At 46.5% G+C, this 26,822-nt stretch overlaps 1 protein-coding gene across 6 annotated transcripts in view; it reads left to right on the top strand.

Moving 5' to 3' along the window:
• Window positions 1–26,822, top strand: part of LOC117778717 (partitioning defective 3 homolog) — a 198,154-nt gene that overhangs the window by 80,473 nt on the left and 90,859 nt on the right. For 5 of the 6 annotated variants that reach the window (XR_004616833.1, XM_034614473.1, XM_034614476.1 and 2 more), the window contains exons 6-12: window positions 14,581–14,672; window positions 16,100–16,183; window positions 18,983–19,108; window positions 20,924–21,339; window positions 23,299–23,438; window positions 23,622–23,750; window positions 26,007–26,042. Coding sequence is in view for 5 of the 6 variants with exons in the window: in XM_034614473.1 (XP_034470364.1) it covers window positions 14,581–14,672; window positions 16,100–16,183; window positions 18,983–19,108; window positions 20,924–21,339; window positions 23,299–23,438; window positions 23,622–23,750; window positions 26,007–26,042 (1,023 nt within the window). In the remaining variant the exon portion in view is untranslated. The remainder of the gene's footprint in view (window positions 1–14,580; window positions 14,673–16,099; window positions 16,184–18,982; window positions 19,109–20,923; window positions 21,340–23,298; window positions 23,439–23,621; window positions 23,751–26,006; window positions 26,043–26,822) is intronic. The other variant, XM_034614475.1, reaches the window with a different exon arrangement.

The following is a 26,822-nucleotide window of genomic DNA, read 5'->3' as shown; positions in this document are numbered from 1 at the left end:
GACCTTTTGAAGTTGATGTCTTCTTCTGCGTCCTCTACGTGTTCGGCTCCTCTTTTTCATCCTGAAATATCCGTCGCGTCATCGAGACTCGCTGGGTCGGCAGGAAAAGGTCCGAAGCAACTCCCCCATTTGTTTACTCACATGCAGGAACGTGCCTGGACTCCAGTGCATGTCTGAAAGAGGATGTGGCTCAGGCCGTAACGTTCTGTGCAAACCCCGACTGAGCCGATTGGAAACTTAGCCGAGCCCCGACCCGAGGCAGACAGGAATTCCAAACCCAACCCGAGCCTGATATTTTCCACTCTTACAGAAACGTGCATGATTTAAAAAAAAAAAAAAAAAAAAAACGAAGTCAGCCAACGTGACCAAACCCGAATACCCGGGCCGGGTATCCCAGATGTTGTGATTTTGTGGGTCTTTGCATGCAGATGTGGCTGCACCGTGAATGACCCAGTTAAATAGTCTGAATCCAGGTTACGGGATCATATGTAACGTCAACTTTATTCTTATCAGTGACTCACTCACACACACTCTCACACACACACTCACACACACTCACACACTCATGAGCTGTTGTCTCTGGCGAGTGTTGTGAATAGAATCAGTTTTTCTCGCTGTCACTGTTTCATGTCAAGTAGATTTCCGCAGCGTTTAACTTCCAGCTGGTTCCCGAGAACGATGTTGCAACTCGGCCGCGTGACGACCAAAGTCCGGTTTTCGTTCCAGGCCTGATGATCCAATTTAAAAAAAAAACAGATGAGATCCATCATGAATAATCAAGACACCAGAGGTCTATTAGTGAAGCTTGTAGGTTGTGGACTGTTATTGTTTGAATCTGTTTTGAGAGCGCGTGATGATTACTCTCCTTTATCTTCCTCTGCTGTTGTAATGACCAAATAACCTTGGCTCTAATTCCGCTGCTGTCGTGTGATTTACTGCAAACAGGCAAAGTTTTATTCATAAGCACCAAATCCATTTCAGGGGAAGTGTAATTTGATTCAGGGAGAAGAAAACAACATTAAAAGTGTGGGAGCATGAGCACTTGAAACAATAACACCGGTGTCGGTTTGATTTGCAAACCATCATCATCAGTAGGAGGAAGAGATTAAGGATCAACAGCGAATACACAACGTGTGTGTGTCTGTGTGTGTGTGTCTGTGTGTGTGTGTTCTTCAGTTTCAGTAAGTGGCAGCAAACTGCAAGTTGCTGTATAAATGCTCAGGGTGTGTGTCATGTTTCATTTGTTGATCTTCGCATCATTAGAGTTAGAAATCAAATTGAATTCTCAGAAGTTTAATTCTTTCGCCCTGCAAAACTAAAATGAAATTTTTTAATGTAACACTTATTTACCAGGATGGTTTCTTGCAGTTATGTTTTTTCCTGAAAATCCTGGCAGCCGAGTCGTCAGGCTATAGAAAGGAAAGTAGAGAATACACTGAAAATAAAATACAGGAACTGGTCAATATATAGCATTAAGCCATAACGCTGCCACACTGTCGGAGTAGTATTTGTATATTGTGATTATAGATAATATTTATTTTAATCTTGTTTACTTTGGATTCTATTCTTCTTCTTTCCCCTTTCGCTGCCACTTTCTTCTGCTGCTGTGTCAAATTGAATTTTTCCCAACAATAAAGCTTCATTTTATGTTGAATTGAACAAAACAAAAACTGTGACTCACACTTGGAAATCATCCGAAGCTATAGTTGTCCAACACATATCTGCAAATCGCTTCAAGCAGAATGGGCGAGTCACATAAGAGACACATTTTCATTAGGCTCTGTTTGATTTGGGAGCATTTCATGCATCTTTAATTTTCCATAAAGCGTCTCCACACTTTGTGAACTCCCTGTAACAGTTAATTACAGACTCTGCTGCTGTGACACATTAGTCTACGGAGCCATTTTCCAGCAGTGTATTAAACCTGTGTTAAGAATATAAGATAGAATGCTATGGCACTGAAGAATCGCACGGCGAGAATAGAATATGCAGTGATTTAATTAGAGGAGAGCGGCTCGCGATGACGAATTAAGAAAAGCAATTTCCCCTTCGACTTGGTTTCATCTCGTCCGACTGGAGCGAACAACCTGGAACGGGGGAGACGGCATTAGCTCCGAGCGCCACCTGACGACGGAGGCCTGTTGAATTCGGCGTCTCTCATCAGAGGACGTGCAGACGAGGGCGTCGCTCTGCACCCGAGTGTGGCCGGACCGAGCTGAATGAAACGGTTCCTGGTTCCCAAGTGGGTGATTGTGCCTGCAGCAGCACCGGCGGCTCCGAGACGCACGGAGAAATTGATCTGAGATAGTTTTGAGCTGTGTTCACAAGCCCCTACCCCCCCCTCTCCCCCCCTCTCCATTTGGCAACAGGTAGGGGGTCGCCATGGCAACAGCGAGCTGTCAGTCGAGTCTGTATTAATGAGGACGGGTTGGATGTGCTGAAGCTTTGCACTGCACTGCTGCCTGTGTGTGTGTGTGTGTCTGTGAGTCACGAGGGCATTCGGTGAATCTGCATGTGTGCGATTGATTGTGTGTGTGTTTACGTGTGTCCATCCATTAACGTGTCTGCGGCGCCCGAGCGTGCACGCGCGCGTTGCATTTGTGAATGTGTGTCCGTCGTGTGTCAGGCGGCCGCAGACGTGGTTGCAAATCAACCAATTAAGAAGAAAAGCCCGAAGCTGCTGAGCTGCCTTCAGCATGAGCCGTGGACAGCTGAACACAACACAACACAACACACACACACACACACACACACACACACACACACACACACACACACACACACACACAACCTGTAGTCTGGCAGGGTCAGTCATCATCTCTGAGGGGAGAGCTAAAGTGTCATGGAGAGTGTGTGGTTGTGTATCTGCTGTCTCCCATGTGTTTCTGTTGGGTATCTCCTCTGTGTGTTTTGTTTGGGACGAGTGTGTGTGTGTGTGTGTGTGTAGTGTGTGTGTAGTGTGTGTTTGTGTCTCTGTCTCTCTTATTAAATATCACATCTCTCTCTGAGTGTGTTTGTCACTGGGCAGTGAAAACCACCAATTTGGTCCAAACATTGGTTCGTCTGTCCTGAGGCTGATGCACAACCTCTCCAGCAGATTTCAAATTACAAAGAAAGTTGTTTTTCAGCGATTTCCCCCAAAACCATTTTCAATTGTTTCCTACATTCGGCTCCTTGAACGTTCATGACATCATCGTGTTCGATCTCTACTGGAGATGAGTGGTTTCCACGTGATAGCGTGAAGGTTGCACTTCCTGTGTGTGCACATTCTGCAGAGGTCGTCTCCTGAGGTCTGTCCATGACACCTGGAGACAGACACTGGGAATAAAAAGATGGACGACATGACAGCTCCCCCAACGTGAAGCCAAATCATCTAGATCGCCCCCTGGTGGCTGGCTACAGTATAGGTCTTTAACCCTGCCTCCTTCATGTTAGTGGATGGGACATTACGTGTTAATTGTTCAGGATAAGCAATTTGACGCTATAAAAACAGGGTGAAACCTCATGATTGACAGCTGACACTGACTCGTGATTGGTCCAGTGTGTGTCTCCGCGGCACCTTGGCACCACGACTCCTCGCCGTTATCACTGCTGTGTTTGCATCCGCCATATTATGGGGTTAACTTCCGTGTAGTGAGAGGAAGAGGAGGCACGTTGTTCATCTTCATCATCTATTTAGAGGCATTTTGGGGTTTTCAGCCACGTGTTTGACTAAAAGCAACAGACTGACTGTGTCCTCGGTGTAAAAGTATCGTCACTGAGATGTCGGTTAAATAAAAAAAACGAGAGGCCACAAACCATAACTTTTAATGGGTATAAATAGTCATTATTTTTCCGCAGTCAGCACTCTTCATGTTCACTAATCAAACTGGGATTCAGTGGTGCTGTTAATGATGACTTACTGGAGGTCAGGGCGTGTTGTTGTTATTTTTACACTGTTAGCATCCAGTGTGTAGTTCAGTGTGACACAGTTGTGTGCAGAGCCCGGTTGTGTGTGTCAGTTGTGTGTGTGTGTGTGTGTCGCTGCTCCTGTGTGTCCTCAGCCATTACACTGCTGAGGGGCCGAGTTATCTTTCATGGTGGGAAGGAAGCTTCACACAACTCACTGGGGATGTTGTTACGCAGACGTATGAAGGCGGATCTGCACACGCACTCAAACTCGCACACCTACACACACACCTACACACACACACACACACACACACACACACACACACACACACACACACACACACACACACACACACACACCCGCATACCTGGCGCAGGAATGTTCACACACAGCAGGAAACGCACAACGCCATGCTGGTTTGATAAAACATGTATGTGTCACACTGAGACAAATGAACAAGCCATACACAGGTTTACACACTCAAACACACCACAGGAGTTCATTAGCTCGCACACGTACACACCTTCGTCATGCACACACTACATTTCAGTGTGCTTAGACCAAAGTGCACACACATACACACACACATGCGCAAAATAAAAACACAATTACACTGTAAGCGTATGCACCAAAACAAATCTTATAACCATGTATCCCACACACACACACACACACACACACACACACACACACACACACACACACACACACACACACACACACACACACACACACACACACACACTTCTGTGCATCCTGGCTAACAAGCCTCCATGTAGTGTGTATGTGTGTGTCTGTGTGTGTCTGTATGTGTGTGTCCCTCAGGTGCACAGTGAAGCTTTAGCAGGATAAATCATGCAAACCTGAGCCGTGCACTCATAAATCACCTCAGACGGTGTGTCTGTTCATATGTGCATAATGTGCACTGAAGTGTGTGTGTGTGTGTGTGTGTGTGTGTGTTTCAATAAGACAGATGAAAGTGAAACATCACCATCTTTTCAAAGCAGCAGGATCAGTGTGTGTGTGTGTGTTCATGCATGTCCTCCGGGTTCTACACACTATGTGAGTGTGGTGTGAATGTGTGCACATATATATAACCTCAGGTGTGTATTTGTGTTTGCAGATGTGTGAACGGTGAATCTGCAGTGAACTTTACTTCTCTGTCTGTCTTTTCACTCTCTCCCCGTCTCCTCCTCCGTTGATCCTCCTCTTTTCCCTCCTCTCTGCTCTCCACATCACCTCCTGGCATCGTCTCCTTTTATTTTTTATCTCCGTCCCTCTCCCTCCCTCGCTCCTCGTCGCCTTTTGATCTCGTGGGTTTGACACGACAGAGAGCTGTGGGAGCCCAGATCCCTTCCAGCTGGGAGGGACAGGGACAGAGACATGGAGGGGAGATGAAAGAAGCCTCTTGAGGGTTTGCAGTGTCCCCGAGGGGATCTTCACCTCGGGGTTCAACCTGCCATCTCACACACACACACGCACACACACACACACACACACACAGACACACACACACATGCACGTACGCACATATTTGCTGTTCATCACCTGCTACCCAAAAACTAATTATACCAAAAATAGATCTGATCAGGTTGGACCCAGATGGTGCCTCTTTCTCAAATGAAATCCACCTGTTGACACACACACACACACACACACACACACACACACACACACACACACACACACACACACACACGCACACAAATCAAAGATAGGGATCTCAGTTTTGTAAACTGCGCTGCGCTCCAAAGGTTTATCTTGAGCACGGAGACAATGAGCGAGAGACGGAGACGTTGGCAGATGAAAGGAGAAGAGAGAGGAGGTGGAGGAGAGAGACGAGTCTGTGAAACGATCAAAGACGGACGGAGGAGAATGACATCGGCAGGTGTCGGCTGCTATCAGGAGGAGGATCAGGAGGATGTGACAGAAGAGGGATAGAGCTGATTATTGAGACCTGCTCAGACAGGCTTCTTTTAGAAAAGAGCCGAACCTCTGAACTTCTACCTGAAGCTCCAGATGTCCCGTTCAGGCCTGGGAATCAATTTGTGTGATTAAATATCGGTGACGTCTTTTATTCTCGTTTAAAAAAGAGATGGTGGAGAGTTGTGTGTATTTGGATCATGGTGGAGATCATCATCTTGTGTTTGTGCAGATTAGGGTTTGGTTGATTAAATAATCTGTTGATGGGAATGTGAGCGTGAACGGTTTCTCTCTGTACGTTGGCTCTGCGATCTTGAAATGATATTTCGGTTCGGTCACGTTTGCAGGGCTGTCTTAATTAAGTTTTTTTAGGCCGCATATGTCTTCAATCGGGGAAAACATTGGGCTCAGGTCGGGTACGGACACATAAACAGAGTTCTTCTCACAAACGGCAGTAACGACAGACGAAATTGGCAAATTATCTGTCCAGAAATTGCGATAGACCTGGCAAATCCACTCTTGTAATAACAATCCACCAAGTTTCACATCCACCTGCACTTTAAAGTGAACGGGAAGTGGAACACGTTACGGCCAATATACATTAAGAGACTATATAAGCTAACCTCCTGGTGCAGTGACATTTCACCCTGTACTTTAGACTATGGGCTGAGCACATTATGAAGTTATGTAAATAAAGTCTCTCGTTAATCTCAGCTATCTTTGGAACGTCAGCTGTTTTATTCCCAGTTTACAGTCTCGGCTCCAGTGAAACTCCGGAGTCACTGGTGGTGGTGGTGGTGGATAAACAGCTCTGGAGGTTTTCTGCTGAAGGTGCAACACACACTGCTGCAGGGCTCCGCCGCAGGAAGTGGAGAAAAGATACAGGGGGAGACTTTTTGTGTTTTCTCCCAAGACTTGTTTACAGACGCTCTTCCTCTCAGCAGCAGCCATTACAGTGGGAGTCAGAATAATGGCCTTCAATCTGACAACTGTACCTCAGTGTGTGTGTGTGTGCGTGTGCGTGTGTGTGTGTCACCATTATCCGCAGCTCCCTTCCTCTCAGATGGGTTGTTTAGGTTAGGTTAGTTATTTTGCTCCACAGCAGCGGCTCCATCGGGAGTCTGGTCCGGATAAACGGAGCATCGCATAACAAGCTGTGTGACCGACTGTGCGCCCGGGTCTTTACTGGGGCGCTGCACTGAGTAACGTCTCCACTGGATCCCAAACATCCGGTGAAAACTTTTTTAAAAAACAGCCTCAGCAATTTAAGATAGAACATTTTCCTGGTTTTGTGTCGTTGGCTTCTACTAAAGCATCAGGGTTGAACTTTTAAAACTTCAGACAAAATCCTGAATTGCACATTGTTGGCTGTTTGTCTGGTTTGGTGCTGACGTGACTGAATCGCATCACACACAAGAAAATAACCGTCTCGCCCACGACACCTCAGCTGTCAGTGGGTGGCTGTGACGGGGGGGGGGGATATTTCTGCTGAACTCGCCGGAAATGTATAAACATGGTAAATATTTAATGTTTGTAAAAGAAGTTAGACGTCCAAGAAAAGAAATGAAGTCTCCTACATTTCTCCTTTTCCTGGATATTTATCTTGAAAGAAATTTAGCTGTTGAAATTTGCACACTGTCATTTTGCTCTCGGTGCTTTAGTCTGACCTTTCTCTTGATATATAGTTTAAAACTTTATAGTAAAAAACTGAAAATAAAAGTTGAAACTTATTTTATGGCTTTGAAAATCTAAATATACTTCAATGGTCTTCGTGGAGGATAAATAATGGACGGACGGACGTCAAGTGAATTGAACTGATTGAAAACTTTTTTTGCCCCTGACAACCTAAAGTATAAAATGTCAGAACCCCCGTGAATCCCCTCGGGGTTTTTTTTGGCGTTTGAGTTTTCAAAGTGTCGCTCCTCGCCCTTTGAACGAGCGTTGTCGTGGCTCCCTGCTCGTCCGTGTGAAGTTTCCTTTTGTCCGTCCCGCTACCTGCCGCTATTTCATTCTCTTTGAGTCTCTCTGTCTGTTTTAGTTTTTAACTTTTTTTTTTTTTTGATCCCTACGGTATAAATTGTGGTGGGATACAGTGATCAGATCCGTCCGTCTCTCCACACACATGTAATCACTTTGTTTCTGGAGTTCATGGAACTTCACAGATCAGGTGGGGATGTGGCGCCTTTTGATATTTGGGGGTTTCAGGAGAGAAATATTTCTACTTCAGGTGATAGAAGCAAATATGTGTCATCTCACTTCATCTCCCCGGGGGTTCTCCTGAGAGAGAAAAGTTTCTGAAGCACGTCTCACTAATCTGAGTTTGAGCTCTATTCGTTTATTTCTATTTAATATCCAATGGAATCCAGTCGGCGCACGTTGTCCCATCTCAGGGCTCTGTATCAAACGCACCCTCACGAGTCCAAAAAAACCAAAACAAATGGCGTTCACACCTTCTGCGATTCCATTTCCAGTGACAGGAGCTGAGCTCTCGGGGGGAATCAACTCCTGAAACGTGAGTTTCGAAATTGCTTAGGATCCTGATGAGGCCTCCATCGCCTATTATTCCAGAGGAAATTGCGAAACCCATATAGCCGGGGCGATGCCCTCTCTACCCACCGCATCTGCTTTCATTTAATTGGATGGCAGGAATTGCAGTTGAATTAAGTGGATTGCTACAGCGGCGTCGTGGTAATTTGGGGAAGTGCTGGAAGTCTAATTTTGTTCACGGCGTTATTGCAACAGCTCTGCCGGCGCCGGCACATTTGGTTACAGGCACCAAACTTTTATTTGACTGAGCAGGACAAAAAGGCGGGGGGGGGGGTTGTTATGTGGCGTAAAATTGACGACAATGCAAAGTAAGTGCTTCATTTCATGAAGTCACAATAGGTCAAACATTATGGAGTGAAGTTGGACTGGCAAATAAAACAATCACGCGATTATTGGAATATCATTTTCATTAATGGCAATATATCAAAAGTCCAATATACATTGATTAAATGCTTCAGACGCTTCAGACTCAGCAGCAAAAGATCAACTGATCATATAATTGATAATATATCGTCCAGCTCTAGATTCAATGTGGATCAAAGACCTTAATAACGGAGGAATAAGATTGTGTTTTATTTATTTCCTCTATACTTAAACCCCCAAACCCTTCAATCTTTTTTAAAATACAATACAGGAAAGTATTTTAAAACCCCTGTAAATGATTAATAAACCACTGAATACTTGGTCACTATACTCTTATGTCAAGTTTCTCCACCTGACTCATCTAAAAATCCCCAGAACAACACAACACACTAAAGAAACAGACAAACTGAAGGACACACAAACACACGTCGTCCTCCCTCTGCCTGTGGAAAAGCCCGATCAGCAGCCGGGATGATTTAAACTCTGATAACGTCTCCTCGGCTCGATGAATCCTGGAGTTATTGACGACACCCCTCCGTCCGTCTGGATCCCATTATCAAAGTGTCTTCGCCGGAGACTAATTGAATCAGCGCCGGGTTCTGTAATTGAAAGCTCGCTTTAAAAGATGCATTGTTTGCCTCGCGCGGTTCTGAGTGTCGACATCCATCAAACGTGTCCGTGTCGGGACTGACGGCAGCATTATCAGCTCATTTGATGCTGAAACAATGGCTTCATGTACCAGTACCAGCCGGATGCAGATCCCCCCCCCCCCTCAGAGCTGGTTTCACCCCGACACCAGCATCAGTGCAGCGGCGTGTCCGACCCCGGCGACTCCACCTGATGAATAAGACATAGAAGGTCCTGAGCAGCCATGTTTGATCATTACATTCCCAGACACGGTGGAATGTGTCTGGGTCCAGTTCAGTGATTGTTTTTGTGGGATTGTGAAGATGGACTTCGTGAGATGAGCCCACCTGGGGCCCCGTGTGTGTGTGTGTGTGTGTGTGTGTGTGTGTGTGTGTACTGGTTCTCTCTATCTTTGTGAGGACCAGTTTACCAGACCCTACGGAGTCAGGACATTTGGGGAAAGTGAGGACAGTTTCTCAGAGTTAAGAATATGTAAAAAAAAAACACACTTTCACAAATCGAAAAAGAAGATCTGCTCAACTTAAAGCTCCCGTTAAAGAATTAAATTTGCCGGAGTCACTTTTTGAGCACAGGACTCTTCCTCTGAGTCCAATCAGAGGAGGAGTCTTCTTCTCTTTGACTTTAGGTCACAGTTACCTGACACTCGCCGTATCCGATGCTTGGTTCTGGCGCGATCATCTTAACGACAACCGCCAATCACCGTTTCCCCACGTGAAACATAGCTGGCTTTCAATGCTGCCGTGTAAATACAAGTCAAGTACACAGGAAACTAACCAGATGAACACAAACCAGGTTTGACTTGATTTTGATTGGCCGGCGCCTGCGCTTGAGTGTAAACATCAGGGTCTGGATCAGGAGGAAAAACCCAGACACACCCAGGTCTGATCAGCCTGTGATGTCCTTAGAGAGATAGAATTACATGGGTGTGTGTGTGTGTGTGTGTATGTGTGTGTAGGTGTGTGTGTGTGTCATCTCACCTCCTAAGAAATTGAGCAGGTTTTTTTTGTTGCCTCTTCCTGAGAGGGGTCGCACGCCCACTGACCCAGAACCCATTTCAGGCTCTTGTGTTTTTATCCGTGTGCTGTTATCTCTTCAGGTCCGTGATAAGTTTCCTCTTGATTTTTCTCTCTGTGCAGTTTGAGCTTCTGTAGCCGCTGCACGGCCCCGAATCCCAACAATCAAAGTCATACCTGTAATCTTCATACCTGTCATCTTCTGCATCAGAGGACGTTTCCTACAAGATATTTTAAAAACACATTTTCAAAGATGGAGGAAGACGGTGCGGAGTCTTACTTGAGCTGTAATTCCGTCTTTCATCCCTCCCTCTCCGGTTTCCTCTGAGACCCAGATGGTTTGTCAGGTCTTCAGGTTAGAGGTCAGAGGTCGAGGCTAATTTATATTCTCTGGTTCGGTGTTTCATCCTGTTGAGAGCATATGGAGCTCTGCTTGAGAGGACGCGGGTCCCAGTGATGGATGTGTGTGCATCTGTGTTTGAATGTTGCAGGAATTAAATTTCAGTAAGAAAGGAATGAGGGTTTTTTTTGTAGTTTGCATGTAAATACACAATTCTGTAATGCACCTCTAGCGGCTTGACATAGACATTTTAAGAAATATAAATATGAGAAAATACAGATAAGGAAGCCAAACATCTAAACATGTTAAACGTCATCAGCTTGAGAAACCTGAAGTAATTTATAACTATTTGAAAACTATAAACCTGTAGAAACTACCTGATAAAACATGGAGTAAATGAGACGTTATATATCTTTGACAGCTGTCGGAAACCAAAACGTCGCGTGTAGAAATAAAACTTCCTCGTGTAAAGTTAAAACCATCCTCAGGGAAAACCCAGTGAAGGTTAAAACGTCCACCTGCTGTTTACTCGAATAAACATTTGCCAAACTTGTGTGGGGGGGGGGGGGACCTGCCAGTTTTTCAGTGTGTGATTCTTCAGCTCATGGTGTCGACTTGTTTGTGTGAAACTCGACATGACGGGAGACGTTAGCACCTTTTTGTGCCGCCACTTGTTCTGAACTTTGACGTCACTCAAAAAGGGAAAAAAGGTTGTGAAGACTTCAAGCATCAAACCGAGCGATGGGAAACTTTCCACGGCGTAATGCTATCGATAAGTGATCATTCATATTTAAACGGATTTGGATTTTTAAAGATTTAACGGCCGACGGGATCCAGGTGCGATCACAGCAAATAAAGCATAGCTCAAATGTTTCTGGATGTTTGTTTTTTTTGTCATGGATTTTTAAAAATGTATGCAGGCTGTCTCATTTCAGATTTACTCCACACATCACGATGTTTGCCTTTTGTCTCTGGGGAATTATTGTTGTCGTGGAGAAGCAGAACATCATTCCTGCAAACGGCGCTCCCTCCTCTTCCCGCCCGGCGTGTCGGGGCGTCTGGGTACGAGCAGCCACGTCGGGCTGTCGGGGACGACGTGGTCAAAGTGGCAGCGCGGGCAGCACTTCATTAATGGTGCCGCGTTACTCCGCTCGCTCTCTCTCTCCCGCCCCGTACGTGCACACTCGGCGCAGACCACTTCATTTGGTCTGAGAGATAGAAAGGACAGGCCCCGATGGATTCTCCCATTAATCTTTAATGAGCCCTCGGGCCTGAAAGCCGCCCCCCCCCCCCCCAGCCCGCCTCTTTCCCCCACATCCAGGAAACAAACAATGACTCGACTGGAAAACACGTCGGCCGCCCATCGTCGTACCTGCCCGCCCGTCTGCCTGCGAGCCATTAACCCCCCCCCCCCCCCCCCCAACTCAGCCCTGAATTATTAATGTGTCTATCCGTCTCTTTGCTCGGCCCACTCCCAGCAACGGGAAGGGGCGACGCCTTGATGGTGTGGTCAAAGTGCGGAGAAGACGTTCGGAGTTGTCTCCCGCCGGACTTCGGCTGGGTGGGGCAGCGGCGGGGCGGGGGGGGGGGGGGGGGGCTGTGGAGCAAAGTGGACTCATTCCTCTGTCAGTCAAACGGCTTCTAACAACAACTCGAGGATTCAGTGTTGGTTGAGGTGATGATAGAGTCATGAATTCTTTCTGGGCCCGTGGTCGAGAGACACAACGGACGACTCTCCTGCAGCGTGACGTCTCTGGAAAGGACAGAGCTCGAAGGAAAGGGACTCGCGTGTCCTTGAAGCTCACCTGATGCTGAAGACCAGTTAGTGTGATTGAAAGCTCCAGATCAGCCACTACACGACCCGTAGATTGTTTCTGTCGTCGAACAGGAAGCGACAAGTTGTGAAGCACAAATGGGAGAAAAACAAATCACAGAATTAGATGTTGACTAATTGTCCTCATCGGCTTATTTTAATTATCTCGTTCCGGAGTTGATTAGATGTTTATTAACCTTTCGGTCGCTGCGGCACATACATATATTAAAAACTGTAAATCCTGTCTTTACCACGCAGTTCATATTTATGATTACGTCTGTTTTGTATAGATTTGAATTCCACCCTCATCATTAGCTTCAGTTTTTCTTCTTCATTATCTCCCACACACGTCGTCTCTGTCTGGGTTCAGAGGAGAATCGTTGGCGTGCGGACAGGTTCTTCAGAGATTCTGTTCTGTGATGAGTTCCGATCTCATTTGCTCCGATAGAGACTCTCCTCTCGCTCTGATCCTCCGCCAGCGTCTCCTGGTGAATACTGAATAGTGTTAGATGCGTTTCTGAGGCTCTTTGACTTGTTATTGTCTCTCTCACTTTGCTTTTAGTGACTAAAGCGTCTGGATCGTCTGTACATTCAAGAGCAGAGGGTCTACGCAGCAGCAGTAAATGAATCAGAGGCTTGCACCATATAGTCAAGCACATTTTTGGCAGCGTAGAAAAGTACCTTTTTAGGAATGTTGTTTTTTATAAATGTGCTCAGTCCCGCTGTCCAATGATCTGAGGAACATCTTTGGAGAAACACACTTCTGAGTTTAGTCTGGAGATCAAGACAGAGCAATTTAATATTCTCCTCGACTGAGGGATTCACGGCTCGTAGATGGAGGAATATTAAGTCCCCAGCACTTTTTGTCTCATCCACTTTATGTCCTCGTGGACGACCTGTAAATGTTGTTGTGTTTAATGCTTTGAATTTTGAATAAAGACCGGCGGAGTGGGGAGGGGAGGGGCTGCTTGACTTTCCTATTTTCCTTCTTAATTTCTCTTATTTGGATTCCATATATTCAAGGTTTCCATAGGGTCTTAAAAATTCCAAAATGTAATAATCTGAACTTGAGGCAAGTCTTAAATATGTCTCTCAGAAATTGTTTTGATCCAAAAATCGGGCCTCACAACCAGAGACAGACACACAAAACACACTTCTCTGTCAGCGAGTCCGACGTGTTGCGTTTTATGTTTTCATTGTGACATGCGATGCCTTTGAGCGAGCAGGAGCCGAGTGCGAAATTAAAAAAGACGGCGCTCACAAGTCCTTGCACGCCGTTACACACACACACACACACACACACACACACACACACACACATGCTCGCTCGCACACACACTGCCCCTGTAGCTCCACGTCCTCCAGGCACCCAAAGTGTCATGGCAACCGTATGGCAGCCACGGTAACGGCGGGCTCATTTTCATACTGATGAGGTGGCCGGTTGCCGGGGAGGCCTCTGCTGCCGCTCGTCTCTCCTCTCCGATGTCGCCCTGAAATTTTAATGACCTTCTTTGTCTGCATCTCGTTTTTCTCCTCTTTGCTCGCTCCTCTGTGTGTGTGTACGTGTGTGTGTGTGTGTACGTGTCATGAGCTTCGGTATTCAAACAGACACGCACCAAGTGTCTGTAGTAAACACAAGACGAGAACAGAGGCGATGTAATTTTGAAGGGATTTTAAAGGGCATGTATTTTTATACCTGTGGAAGGCCTCCTCCGCTCGGCTCCTCCCGGCTCCATCAGGTCGGCAGCTCAGCCGCCGCTGTAGCTCTTTTCTTGGCTGGTGAACAGTGTTTGTGTTAAAAGGTTTTTGGACTTTCACAGCGTCGACTAATAACAGGGAGTCGGGTAACGAGCTGGAGAGGGTCAGACAACACACACAACTTAAGAAATGACATTTGGGAACAAGTGGGCGTCTCGTCCCGTGTAAAATGTGCCGTTGTTTAGTTTGGGCTAAGTTTTCTCTTTCCGATATTTGTCATTATGCTGTTCGATGGTCGACGTGTGTCACAACTCACTCGTCCTCTGTTTGTGTCCCGTTCAAGGAGGAAGACGCCGGAGAAGAAGAAAACGGCCGCATCGACCCGGTTGGACGAGCCGACTCCTGCATGGACCACACCCCCGTGAGGTCACTCGAGTAAGTCAGTCCCTCGTGGATCAGGATAAGCACAAACTATGAAAACTAACACCTACACTATAAGTTGAACCTGTGTAAACCACCTCTCTCGTGTCTTTCTCTCTCGAGAGGTGTTCAAAACGTAGATCTGCAGCTTCTGTGTTCTAATCCAGGTGTTTGTAGAAAGTCTCATTTACATATTTCTCCTCAGCGGGAGCAGAAAACGATCAGGTCCTCGCCATCAGAGCTCCGCCCACACGCTAACCCGTTCAACTCCTGTTATTAACAACTTTTTTGTTTTGTTGTTGTGCTCTGTTGCATGCTTCCAGTTTAATATGCAGGTACGGTACTGTTATTATTCCTGTGATTTTCCCGGAGCCTTCTCCTGCCTCTCGCTTGTCAACGAGGGGCCCGTTTTCCCCGAGCTAATCACAGTCATTGTATCAAAGCTGAGAAGTGATTAGATTTGGCGTCTTACAAAATTGTTCCTGAGTATATGTTTTTTTTCGACAGACTAAGTGAAGAACGCTGCCTCGGAAAAACAAATAGCCGCAAATGTACTTGGTGCTTTTTTAAATCGTCCCTCTATAAATCCCCATACGGACGTATTAAAGATGTTTTGCAGTCCAAATGGCTCCATCGCACTTTCATCTGAGGAGCAGATAAAGATGGAATTAATGTTTTTCTCACTTTCATTAAGCCTGTGTTGTTTTTCAGCTCTGCAGAGCGTCAACAATCTTTATCTGCTCGCAGATAAAAAAGCATATTATCCTGCAACACGCTGGGAATATCAAAAATTTGTATTCATTTGCAAAAGTATTCATCTTCATCGTGAACGGCACAACTCAAAGGAGAAGGAAAACACTCGAGGTTAAAACAAGGCTTTTATTTTTCCTCGTAAGATCAGAGAGGAGTCGACGGCAGTTTAATAAGACAATAAACATGTATTTTCTCCAAACAGGAGGCGATGATGTGTGTTGTTTTGTGGTTTGTGGTGAATGTTGAAGTATTTTTGGGGAAAAGTTGATAAAGATCCTCTAAAAAATACGACGTTTCAAAAGGAAACAATACGTTTTAAACACAAGTGCCTTGAGGACGACGCAGGATTTTAGATTTTATTTATTTGGTTTCCCATCAGAATTTAGATGTGTCTCCTTTCTCATCACCTCCTGTTATATATTGTCTAAAGTCTAAAATGTGTGTGTTTTGATTTATTTGGACTGCTGTGTTTTCTTGGCCCTTTTTGTTTGTCTCCTCCAGAACCTTCTTACTTCTTTTTATTTTATTTCTTTATTTAAACCATTGTTGTTTTTTTATCGTCTCTTTTTCTTTTCATCATCTCATTTCCTGTTTTTGTTTCTGCCCACATGGTGTCACCCCTCTCCTCCTCCTCTCCTCCTCCTCACCCCGCCCACCTCTGTCTCTCCATCCATCACCGTCCATCCCAGAGACATAGTCAAACTGGTGGAGGTGTCAAACGACGGTGGGCCCCTGGGGATCCACGTGGTGCCTTTCAGTGGCAGGGACCGCAGGTAAAGATCCAGAGCTGCTCAGACAGGCCGGAGGTGAAGGAGACGATCAGTCTAACCAGAGAGGTTCTATTCAAACGCCAAATTTATGGGTATAAATATTCGATATAAAAGGTAGAAACAATAGATAAAATTCCATTTGATCTTTTCAATCTTTCTGTAAATATTTTCTCACACCAACACGACAATTTACAGCTTTCGCAAATTTATTAAAAACAGTTATTAACACCACGAGCTGCTGTGACATTAGCCTGATTACATGTGTCCGTCAAACACAATCATCCTCCTGCTCCTGCTTAAGATGCTAATTCACATCAATCCTCAACGGACCTTACTATTTATTCTTTTAAATTCTGATATGTAATCAATACTATATTTGCCTAAATTAGAATAAAAATGTTGCCTTTTTGTTTAGAAGAATTATTTTAGGGTCATAGGTTTTCATGAATCTTAAAATGAGTTCTATTTCAGTTAATGTTTAATTTTACACAGGATCGGGTCAGTAGTACAGAAAGAAAATATTCTATTAGTAAAGGTTTTGTTTTAACTTAATGCAGTTTATGAATGAAAATAAATATACTTCTATTTTACACTTTTAACTTTAGTTGGTTTTCCTCTGTGAATCTTCAAGTAGTAATTTGTCTCCTTTAGCCGATGACTTGTCAACGTTTGATCTTAGACTCATTTTAGTCAAATTTGGTAAAACTGTGGTAAAAATGTCATCGTGTGCTAATCAGAGCTTTTTAGGATCTGAAAAAATATTTAAAAAACGTGACAGATGTGTGCTGCATTAGTTCAACACATACCGGACATTCCTCGGGTGCCCATGTGCAATGTCCTCATCACTCACACACACACTCTCTCTCACACACACACACACACACACACACACACACACACACACACACGCGGGTTGCATGCCGGCATCATGAAGCCATTTGCCAGTTTACAGTGATCAATCATACTTGTTTAGAGTTTGCAGGTGACCGTCATATTTCTCTGCAGCTGCTGTCACATCGGCTTTACACGCTTCAAAGCACAAACTGAGCAGTGCACGCTATACACCCATGCACACATGTGTACATACATCACGTCCAGACGCACACACACACACACACACACACACAGAGCCGGAACAAAGCTGTGATGGAATTAGAGGACTTTACACATCTGGTTTAAATATATAACGACAGCAGCGTGAAGCTCGATATACAGTAGTTGGGGTTTTCAGACCTGACATTTGATTCTTATTGTTGAACCGATGCTCACAGTATGAATCTAAAGTCCTGTTTTTGCCAGAAGCACAGAGCCGACTGCAGCCCCACAAAACGTCCAGAGTTTCTTTATGTACGACTCCGCCGCCTTCCGGGACCCACAAATATGATCAGTGACTACAGAACTCACTGTCGCGCTTTATTGAAAATCAAGATCATATCACTTTTCCCTCTGCCAGACTTAATCAGCCTAAAAGCACATTTATAATGCACTTTTCTTTTATTGGGGAAATGTCAGGTTGGGCGTTATCCCAAGATTACGATGGCCGGCTTTCATCAGTGAAATAGCCCCTCCGCGGCAAATCGCATTGTGTTCTCGCTCCGATTCAATCAGCGGAATTGTCTCTGAACTTCTCCAACTCCTGAACTTCTCTGTAATCACATTCCCATTCGTAGTGGATTATAAACCTGAGGCCCGGGCGGGTACTAAACCCCCAAATCAACACACTTTACCTGCTCGCACCACCTCACATCCAAAGCCCCCACGCACACGGACACACAGACTATATGCTGAAGAGGACTCGATTAGGTTTCCTGCCCGCTGTTGATTTTCTTCCCTCACACTCGGGTCTATAATCCGCCAAGCGTCTTTTCAGGTGGAGTTAGCCCCTCGCTGCGGCGGTGCGGGGAGGCATAAGCCAGTTTGCCACACCGGATTACAGGGCGACAACCGTTGCAGCTCAGCAGCTGGTTGAAGTCGTACAGTGCGACGGAGCAGCGCCTCTGCACCACCCTGCTGTAAACGTTTGATGCTGCCGGTTTTTTCTGTCGCTCTCGTTTGTTTATTTTTAATCTGAGAAAAAGGTGCAGGAGTTGTAGAGGTTAGAGAATTAACACATGTAAAGCTTCAACCCCGACAGAAACCAGTGGACTTTCTGAATGGGTTGATTTCCTTTGAATAGAGGCCCCCCCCACACCCCCCACCCCCACCCGGCCTCTAAAGCAGCCTGACGTGATGCAACTGCACACACACACACATCGTCAATTACCACATGTGAACAGCAGGGGCAGCGATGAGGCAAATACTGAAAACGCTTCTCGATTAGCCACCAGAATTATTTGCAATTAAATGTGCATTTTAGTAGAAGAAATAATACAAAATAGTTCATAAATAAACTGAATAAAATCATTAAAGAAATTCAGGTGAATCATTGAGGTATTTGACGGCAGAGTTACTATATCACAAGGTAATTTAATCCTTCCCACGACCGTAGACTGTAAATAAATATTGACGACGCATCCTAACTTACTCCCATTATCTGAAAATGGAGCCAAATGTCAATAGCCGCCATCTTGTGCACCGTTGGCTTCACTTTTCAGGAGCTGTCATGTCGTCCATCTTTATTTACAGTTTATGCAAATGATTTAAAGTCTAAATACCAGTTTACTCCCTGAGTGTGTTGTTAATGTGCAGCATGTCAGTCCAGTAGATAATAAAGTGTAGCCCCCAGGCTGCAGGAAGAGCAGCCACATTGAACCTGAGGACGTTGTCTTGCATCGTGTTGACATGACCCTCTCAACATTTCAGGACTCTTGGCTTGTTGGTCAAGCGTCTGGAGACGGGGGGGAAGGCCGAGCAGCAGGGCCTCTTCCAGGAGAACGACTGTATCGTCCGTATCAATAACGGAGACCTGCGAAACATCCGATTTGAACAGTAAGACGGCAGGAGCCACTGCTGAGCTCCTGACGGGCCCCAGACCTCGTCTTTCTGGACCTCTGCTCCTCCTCTCCTCTCCTCTCACACCTAAACCCCTCCCCTCTCCTCCTCCTTCTAATGCTGCTCTCTGCACCCCTGCCGGTGCACAGGCTCCTCCGCCGCCTGTCACTGAGCAAAGCTAACCTCCCTGTTTACCTCCTGTAGGTTGTACCCTTAATCGCTGAAGCAGCCTCTGCAGTGTGCTCCTCTCCCGGCCTTTATCCCCCTGTGTTTCAGTCACAGCTCCACTGGACTCCTGTTGTTACCCCTTTCTGTGTCCGTCCCTCGGGAGGAAGTGGGAATAAGGCTCCTAACATTCACAGCTTCTGCTTTTCAGCCTTGTTCGTGTCTCGTGCTTTCATTCCCTGCTAAACCGAACCCTTCTGCTTAACCCCCCCTCCCTCCCCCTCCTCTCTAGATCCTGCGTGATGCATGCATGCCCTGTTGAATGTCACCTGCAGCGTCAGGAAGGCACTGATGCATACATCTGCCTGATCTGTTTTTCTCTACACAGCATAAACGCATATTAAGTACATGTGTGTTTTCATGTGAACGGGTGGTAAACGATTTATAATTCTCCACAAATACAGGTCACGCATGTCACTCACTTTAGAAACAAGGGGGAAAAATGCAATGATACTTTTTCATTTATCTCGTGGGCCAACTCACAATGGAAGTAAAGTAATGATGGGAATAAAACATTCTCACACATAGTATAATTATATGTATTCAAGAGTATTTTTATAACACTAATACTTGTCTGCTACTTGATCCGTCCTGAAATCGTGAATATGGCGAGACATGACCATCAGGGAGGGTTATTAAAGGCTGGGAAGAAAAATCGACTTGGAATTTCACTATAGACGTCTCAGGGGAGTGGGGGGGGGAGGGGGGGTTTAAGTTTGAGTCGTCATTCAGGCGTAGACGACGGGCAATAGAAATTCCAGGGGCCCGACGTTCCCCCCCCCCCCCCCCCCTGAACGTCCGTTCAGCTGTCAGGGAGCGAGGAGAGGAGCCACGCCACGGTCTGCTTTATTGAAACAGGTGGTGCTAACAAGACTCCGGCGTTACAGGGTGCTGACAGCCAACATAAGTTTCCATTCACACCCGACTGTACGCGGGCTCACACAGCGAAGGGGGTTTAAAAGAGGATTTTCTGCATTTTTTGTCCTCCTTCCGACAGATAGAAGTATCCTTCATCTGGAGCCAAATGAGGGATTACGTCTGGGGGGGGGGTTCGCTCTCGTTTTTAGAAAAACGCCAGCGCTGGAAAATAAGTATTAATTAACATGTCAGAATGTTCAGGTGGGCGAAAAATGGATTTAGCGCCGAGTGGAGAATATGGGTGTGTGTGAGCGAGACAGACGGTGGGTAGGTGGAGTTAGTGCAGACAAGTATGAACGATTATTATTTTTAACAGGGGCTCAGGAAGATATTTAGAATATGACAGGTGTGGATTTTTTTGGGGCCGATATAGATATTGTGAAGTAAAAAAAAAACTCAAAGAAATATAAATGAGGTTGTTATTTTACAGTTAAACTATAAAAGTATTATAAATAACTGTAAATAAAAAGGAAAACACAAATACAACCAAATGTATAAGTTAAATGAAGAATAAAACGTTTTAATACTGGCAAACGTTATCAGATATGTCTCTAAAAGGCTTATGCTGCCTGATATTAATGGTCAAACATGATATCGGTCAGACTCTAATGAAATCAGTTAAATAATTGACTCTGTTCCTTCGACCTTTTCTCGCCCCTCTTCCTCCAGAGCCCAGAACATGTTCCGTCAGGCCATGCGCTCTCCGGTCATCATGTTTCACGTGGTGCCGTCGTCCATGAAGGCCCACTACGAGCAGCTGTCCCACACCGAGAGGAACCCGGCGTACTCCTCGGGTCGTTTTAGCCCCGACTCCGTGAGCGGCAGCACCGTGTCCGCCATGGAGCACACGCCGCAGAGGATGTCCCGACACGGCTCCCAAACGCAACCGCACTCCCATCCGCACCCCCATCCCCACGCTCACCCGGAACAGAACGACGGCTTCCCACCCCTGACGCACCCGGCGGTGTCTGCGGCCAAGCCTCCGATGGGTCACACCCACTCGCCCCAGCGGGGGCTGAACGCCACGCCGACGGGGGGGTATGCCAAAAAGGTCGGGAGGAGGCTCAACATCCAGCTAAAGAAAGGTGAGGTGAAGAAGGTTGAACAGGAAGAGGCGTTTTCAGCCCGTCTAGATTAAAACGGGGTCAGCAGTGTTTCCAAACTTCGCCGTGTGGACGCCAGGCGTATCTGTAGCGGAGTCGTCAAATGAAAACAGAAGCAGCATGGATGTGGTCTCAGGACGTCATTTTGTTTTTGACATATCAGCTGATTTCTTCCCCTCTGTGAAATTCTCACATCTTGTTTTACTGGCTCTCAAATAGTACGAAGGATTCTTTGTGATTTCCAGGACTTACTCGTCCAACTGAATAAACGAGCGCTGCTGGCGCATCACAACACGTGTAGGAACAAACACAGAAGCAGAGCAAAGTCTTAACGATGATGTAACAGGCTTAAAAACATCCGGAGTCGAGCATCCCGAGGCCGAGGAGCCGCACAGTATCTGGGAGGCGGAGATGCAGAGTGAAAGAGTAAAACTTTCGGTGGGGGGGGTGGAGAGATCTCCTCGGTGCAGTCCTTGAGTGACAGCTGGCACAGGTGGTGCAGACCTATGCCAACAGGATAGCAGGTGCCGGTGCCAGGTCTCGGGGCCGGAGCGCTTGTTGCTAAGCAGCCGCTGGTCCCGGTGTTCTGTCAAATGCCACAGAAAGAGTCTGACGGGCCCGCGCCATATGCCCGTTGAAGTTTTCACCCGAATCCGTTCGCCCTCTCGGGGCTGGAACCGAGCCAGAACACAGGAGATACAAACACCCATCTGCTTGTTGCATATTCCATCGCGGCTCATGGCTATTTTCCACTTGTTCCTCCATCGCAGTTGTGTTTTTTTTCTTCTTCCTCTTCTCTCCCGCCTCTCCACTTTGTCACAACACCCGGAGAAAACGCCGCACGCTGCACGCTGTGTAACGTTTGCCGGGAGATCTGTTATGTTCTCACTCCCAAGATGTTATCTTTTCTCATTCCACCTTTTGTTCGCTGTTGTTCGGAGCAGACACTTGCGGGGATCAACAGCGATTCCCGAGAGGCCGTTTGGCTCGTCTGTTTTGTTTTGAGTACCGACTTTAAGCCCACAGCTTTGAGCGCAGATTAAACTCCCGCATTGTTTATGTGCTTGAATCAAACACCGGTCTGCTCGCAAATCCCGGGGAGTATCAGAATCAATCAAAGAATCCCATTCTGCACAGGAAATTGCTTAGGTACGTCTTAATCAAGCTAATGGGAGTTTTAAAGATCCTCCTCCCTGTTCTAAAGCCGGGGACGCTACGGGCATTTACCGGTGAGGATAATACCGCACCGCGCCTGCCTGTGGGAAGTTGATTGGCTCATCAATGTCGGGGATTAGGTGGAGGATGTGAAACAGAATTGCTAAGTGTTCTGCTTTTCTCTGCATCAAGTCAGTCAGGCAGGCAGCGAGGATTAGGGCCGGGACGCTGATACAGCACCGACGCTCACAATTGTTATTATATCAACTTTGTTTTAGCCACAATGTCATTTGGAAACAGTCTCTGTACAAAGCTCTGAAGGATAAAGAGTCTCCATCAGAGCTGTGGGACCGGACTGGATTCTTGTGGACAGTGGTAGAGGAAAAGAGTAGTTTTCAACCTGGGCCTTATGTTTATAGACTTGAGTTCGTAAAAGTACAGAAACTTTTGGAATCAGTGCAGTAGATAAAAGTCCCAGGATAACAATTTAAATGTTTTATTTTGGAGACAAAAGCACCTTCATGAGGAAATCCTTTGTTTTCTTTTCCTGAAGCTGAAACTTTTCCATCCTGATTAAACTTCTAACTTCACTGAAGCCAAATGTCTCCTCAGACTGTCGCCCCAGTGATTCCCTGCACAAATCTTGTAGAGTTATACTGGTTCCTGTACGAACTGAATCCTGAGCTGCAGGGTTCCCGAGGAAATAGAGGAGCTCCTGCTTGTGCCCTCAAGATAAAACTAGACTCTCATCACCGACACCTTCCCTCCTCACTTCTCGTCCCGCAGGTCCCGAGGGACTCGGCTTCAGCATCACGTCACGGGACGTCCCCATCGGCGGCTCGGCGCCCATCTACGTAAAGAACATCCTGCCTCGGGGAGCTGCCATCCAAGATGGCCGCCTCAAGGCAGGAGACAGGTTGCTGGAGGTGAGGAAATGTGACAGTAAAACAGATTTCAGACGTTCACCGAGTTTAACCTTACTCGTTAACTCGTTAATCAGAACATGCTGTTCATGAGTCAGGGTCTTATTCAGATTATTTTCTAATTTGAGTTCATATCAGAATATTAGTGTCCCTGTGACGTGTCTATCTAACGTGTCTCCTGCTCAGGTGAATGGAGTGGACCTAAACGGGCGGACCCAGGAGGAGGTGGTGTCCCTGCTCAGGGCCACGCCCATGGGTGGCGCCGTCGGGCTGCTGATCCTCCGCCAGGAAGACACCTTCCTCCCCCGAGAAGTGGTACGTCTGTCACTCTCCACCTCTGTTGAAACATTCCTTCAACTCTTCATCCTGTCGGCATTAAACATTTCACACCAGTACACGCTCCCCTCCGCGCATGGACGGGTGTAGAGTTTTTGCTCCTGTGCTGTCATGAGTGGCGTTAATCCCCCCCAGTGAGTGGCGTGTTGTCTTCTCATTTCCCCGCTAACACCACACGCTAGCCGAGCATGCAGAGTGATTGTCCCACTCCGTCGCTGCACTCCTCTCTATTAATCAAGCCGCGGCTGCCCTCAGAGGAAACCTGTGGAGCTCAATCGTTTCTCTTTATCTCCACCACCCTCTCCTCTTCTCTGACTTTCTTTATCCGCTTCCCTCATCCGCTGCTTTCGTTCTAATTCGCCGGTTCTTTCTCTTTTCCTCTCGCTTTGTCGCGTAGCCTCCTCTATCTCTGCGTCTCCACCGCTCTCGCTGTGTTTTCGCCTCCGAGCTGACTTGCCAGGTTGATGGATGTGGGGATGAACGGAGAGACGCAGGGCAGGTAGTCGACAGAGAGGGAGAACACACTTGGCTTGAATATCAATCAGGCAACATCAGGCATATTACCCTGAGCGAGCCGCCATAGAGATCTGAGGCGGCGCTGCTCCTGGATGCGGCTGCTGTCACTCAGGCCGGGCAGATGCCACTCACAGCTCGTAACTTCAGTGATCCGTGCAAACTGGTGCTAATTCACTTGGTGCGCTTGTTACAGCCGTTTGCTCGCGTCAAGGTCGTGTTTTTAATGTTTGATGCCAGATGCTGTACTGCATTGTTTTTGCAGAAAAACAAAAGTTTGAAGCAGTGCACGTCTGAAGTCATAAGAGGAAAACAAGGCAGCCGAACACGGAGGCTCAAGTGCTTTGTTTTGGTTCGAACACACTTTATCAAGTACGAATGTGAAGTAAAGAACCGAGCACCCCTCCGCTGTCTTAAAAATGGTTTCTCCCAGCATCCTCCACAGTCACCGGGGCCATTACAGGCACAAGCAGCCATTTGCTCACAAGTGCTGTCAATCAAATGGCTGATTGGTGGCAATTATCACAGCGGGAGATGCAGACGAGGCTATTGGCTGCCTGTCGCCACGGGTGAAGCTGGATGAGATGGAAGTGCCACAGTGGTCGATACTCATCTCCAGATTAGAGCGCTGCTTTGAGTCCGGCTGACGGAGCGTCGTTAGATGAGCGGATTTATTTGATCCGTGGTTATCAGCTGTGGGGGGGGGAGAGGGTGATGTAAAGACTCGAGGGAGATGAGGTCCAGCAGCGCCAGTCTGTATCTGGAGTTATGAGCTGGGCTAAGAATTGGTGGCTCCGAGGTGGAGGAGGCTTCACGTCGACGTCTTATCATTAAAAACACGAAACGTGAGCGAAAACGAGCTCAGCTGAGTTCAAGTGAAAACGGCAGATTTTCCTGGAGCATAGGTTTGAATTGAAAAAGGCAGTTACTGAGCTTTTTATATTAAAGCTAATGTTACGTAATGAAAAATAAAAGTCAGCAGCTGTTGTATTATTTCTACAGGTTGTGCCAAAGCTCAACAAGAACCCATACACCCGTACCTACTACTACTACTACTACTTCTACTACTACTACTTATAATAATAATAATAACATAGATGTAACAAGATAACGTACGTACAACTTCTCAGCAGAGATTCAATTTCATACAGAGCAAAAACACGAGTATTATTTTTCATCCCTGAGCAGACTTTATAAAACCTGAGGGTTGAAAGTCCAGCGCTCACCAAAATAAAAACGGTCTGTTCAAAGAGCTGCAGCAGAGATTCAGTGGATAGTGAAAAGTATTCAGCATGCAGATCAGACAGAGGAACTGAGCGTCTCTCTTCATGGCAGCTGGACGGTTTGAGACTCCAGAGAGTGAAACAACTTGAAAGGGTTTAGATTAGGGAGCGCTGACGTCCCCCCCCCCCCCCCCTTTGTCCCCAGCGCCAGGACACCTTCGACGATTCTGACATTTTGTCCTTGTTAGCTCTACTGCAGTTTGTAACCCACAGTTTAAATTTCAAGTCTGAGCACACGTGCACCACACAGAACAAACATCTGTCTGCATTTTCATATCTTGCATGGACATGTATTCATCACGCTGCCTCCATTCATCCACAAGTTCCCTCACAACAATCTCCTTTGTGCTCAGATTTTCACTGTTTTTTTGTTTTCTTGATGATTCTTGGTTCCTCTCTCCCTCCCTCCCCCCTCCTCCCTCCTCCCTCCATCCTCTAGAACGCCGAGCCCCAGATGCAAAGCCCCAGAGATTCGGTAAGTCACCACCAACACCAGCCTGCAATCAAACCCTAAAGTTACATCCACACTACTGACTCTCCTTTGACGACGACGTTTTAAAACTGAAACCATCTCTGTCCACACGAGTGTTTTGGCTCCGTAACGTTTTTAAATCCTCGTGCACACGCACACGCCTGAAACCTCATGTTACATGACCGCTCATGCACATTGGTTACGTGCGTGACGCTCCACGAACACAGAGCGTTATCATCTAGTTGGGATAACAAACGAAAGCTGAATGAAATCAGGTTTCCGGAGTAAACTAGCTGGTTAATCAAAGTGCAAGTCACCAGTCGTGCATGTAAATGTTTGTCAGAAACACTCGTTTTAATCTCCAACCCAGAGTTGCTCCAACAAATCACAATTTCATGCTTCATCAGTATGGAGCGCTCGAACTGTGCTGCAGAATAATTTGCTCCATCACTCCGCTCAGAGCTGTGTTTGTCGGCGAAGGTGGAGAACACATGGACGTTTGCTTTATTTGACGGCTGAGGATAAGGCTGTCAGTCTGGCCCCGCTCGCCGCAGACTCACTCGGACGTGTGACGGGAATGACAAACAGTCTGTTTGGTTTAAGTTGCAGAGCCGGCCGTGCACGTCTCCGTGCTAAACGCCCACGAAGACGGAGACAAATTCATCTATAACGAGGGCGACTTGACATTTGTATCCACATATACATCGTTTCCATAAGAACCGATAGCTCTGACGTTATCTTTTGTTCGAATCAAAAGGTTAAAGACTGAAATATCTGTTGCTT

Source organism: Hippoglossus hippoglossus, chromosome 17 (genome assembly GCF_009819705.1).
Source record: "Hippoglossus hippoglossus isolate fHipHip1 chromosome 17, fHipHip1.pri, whole genome shotgun sequence".
Taxonomy (NCBI): domain Eukaryota; kingdom Metazoa; phylum Chordata; class Actinopteri; order Pleuronectiformes; family Pleuronectidae; genus Hippoglossus; species Hippoglossus hippoglossus.
This window is presented reverse-complemented; position numbering and strand designations above follow the sequence as displayed.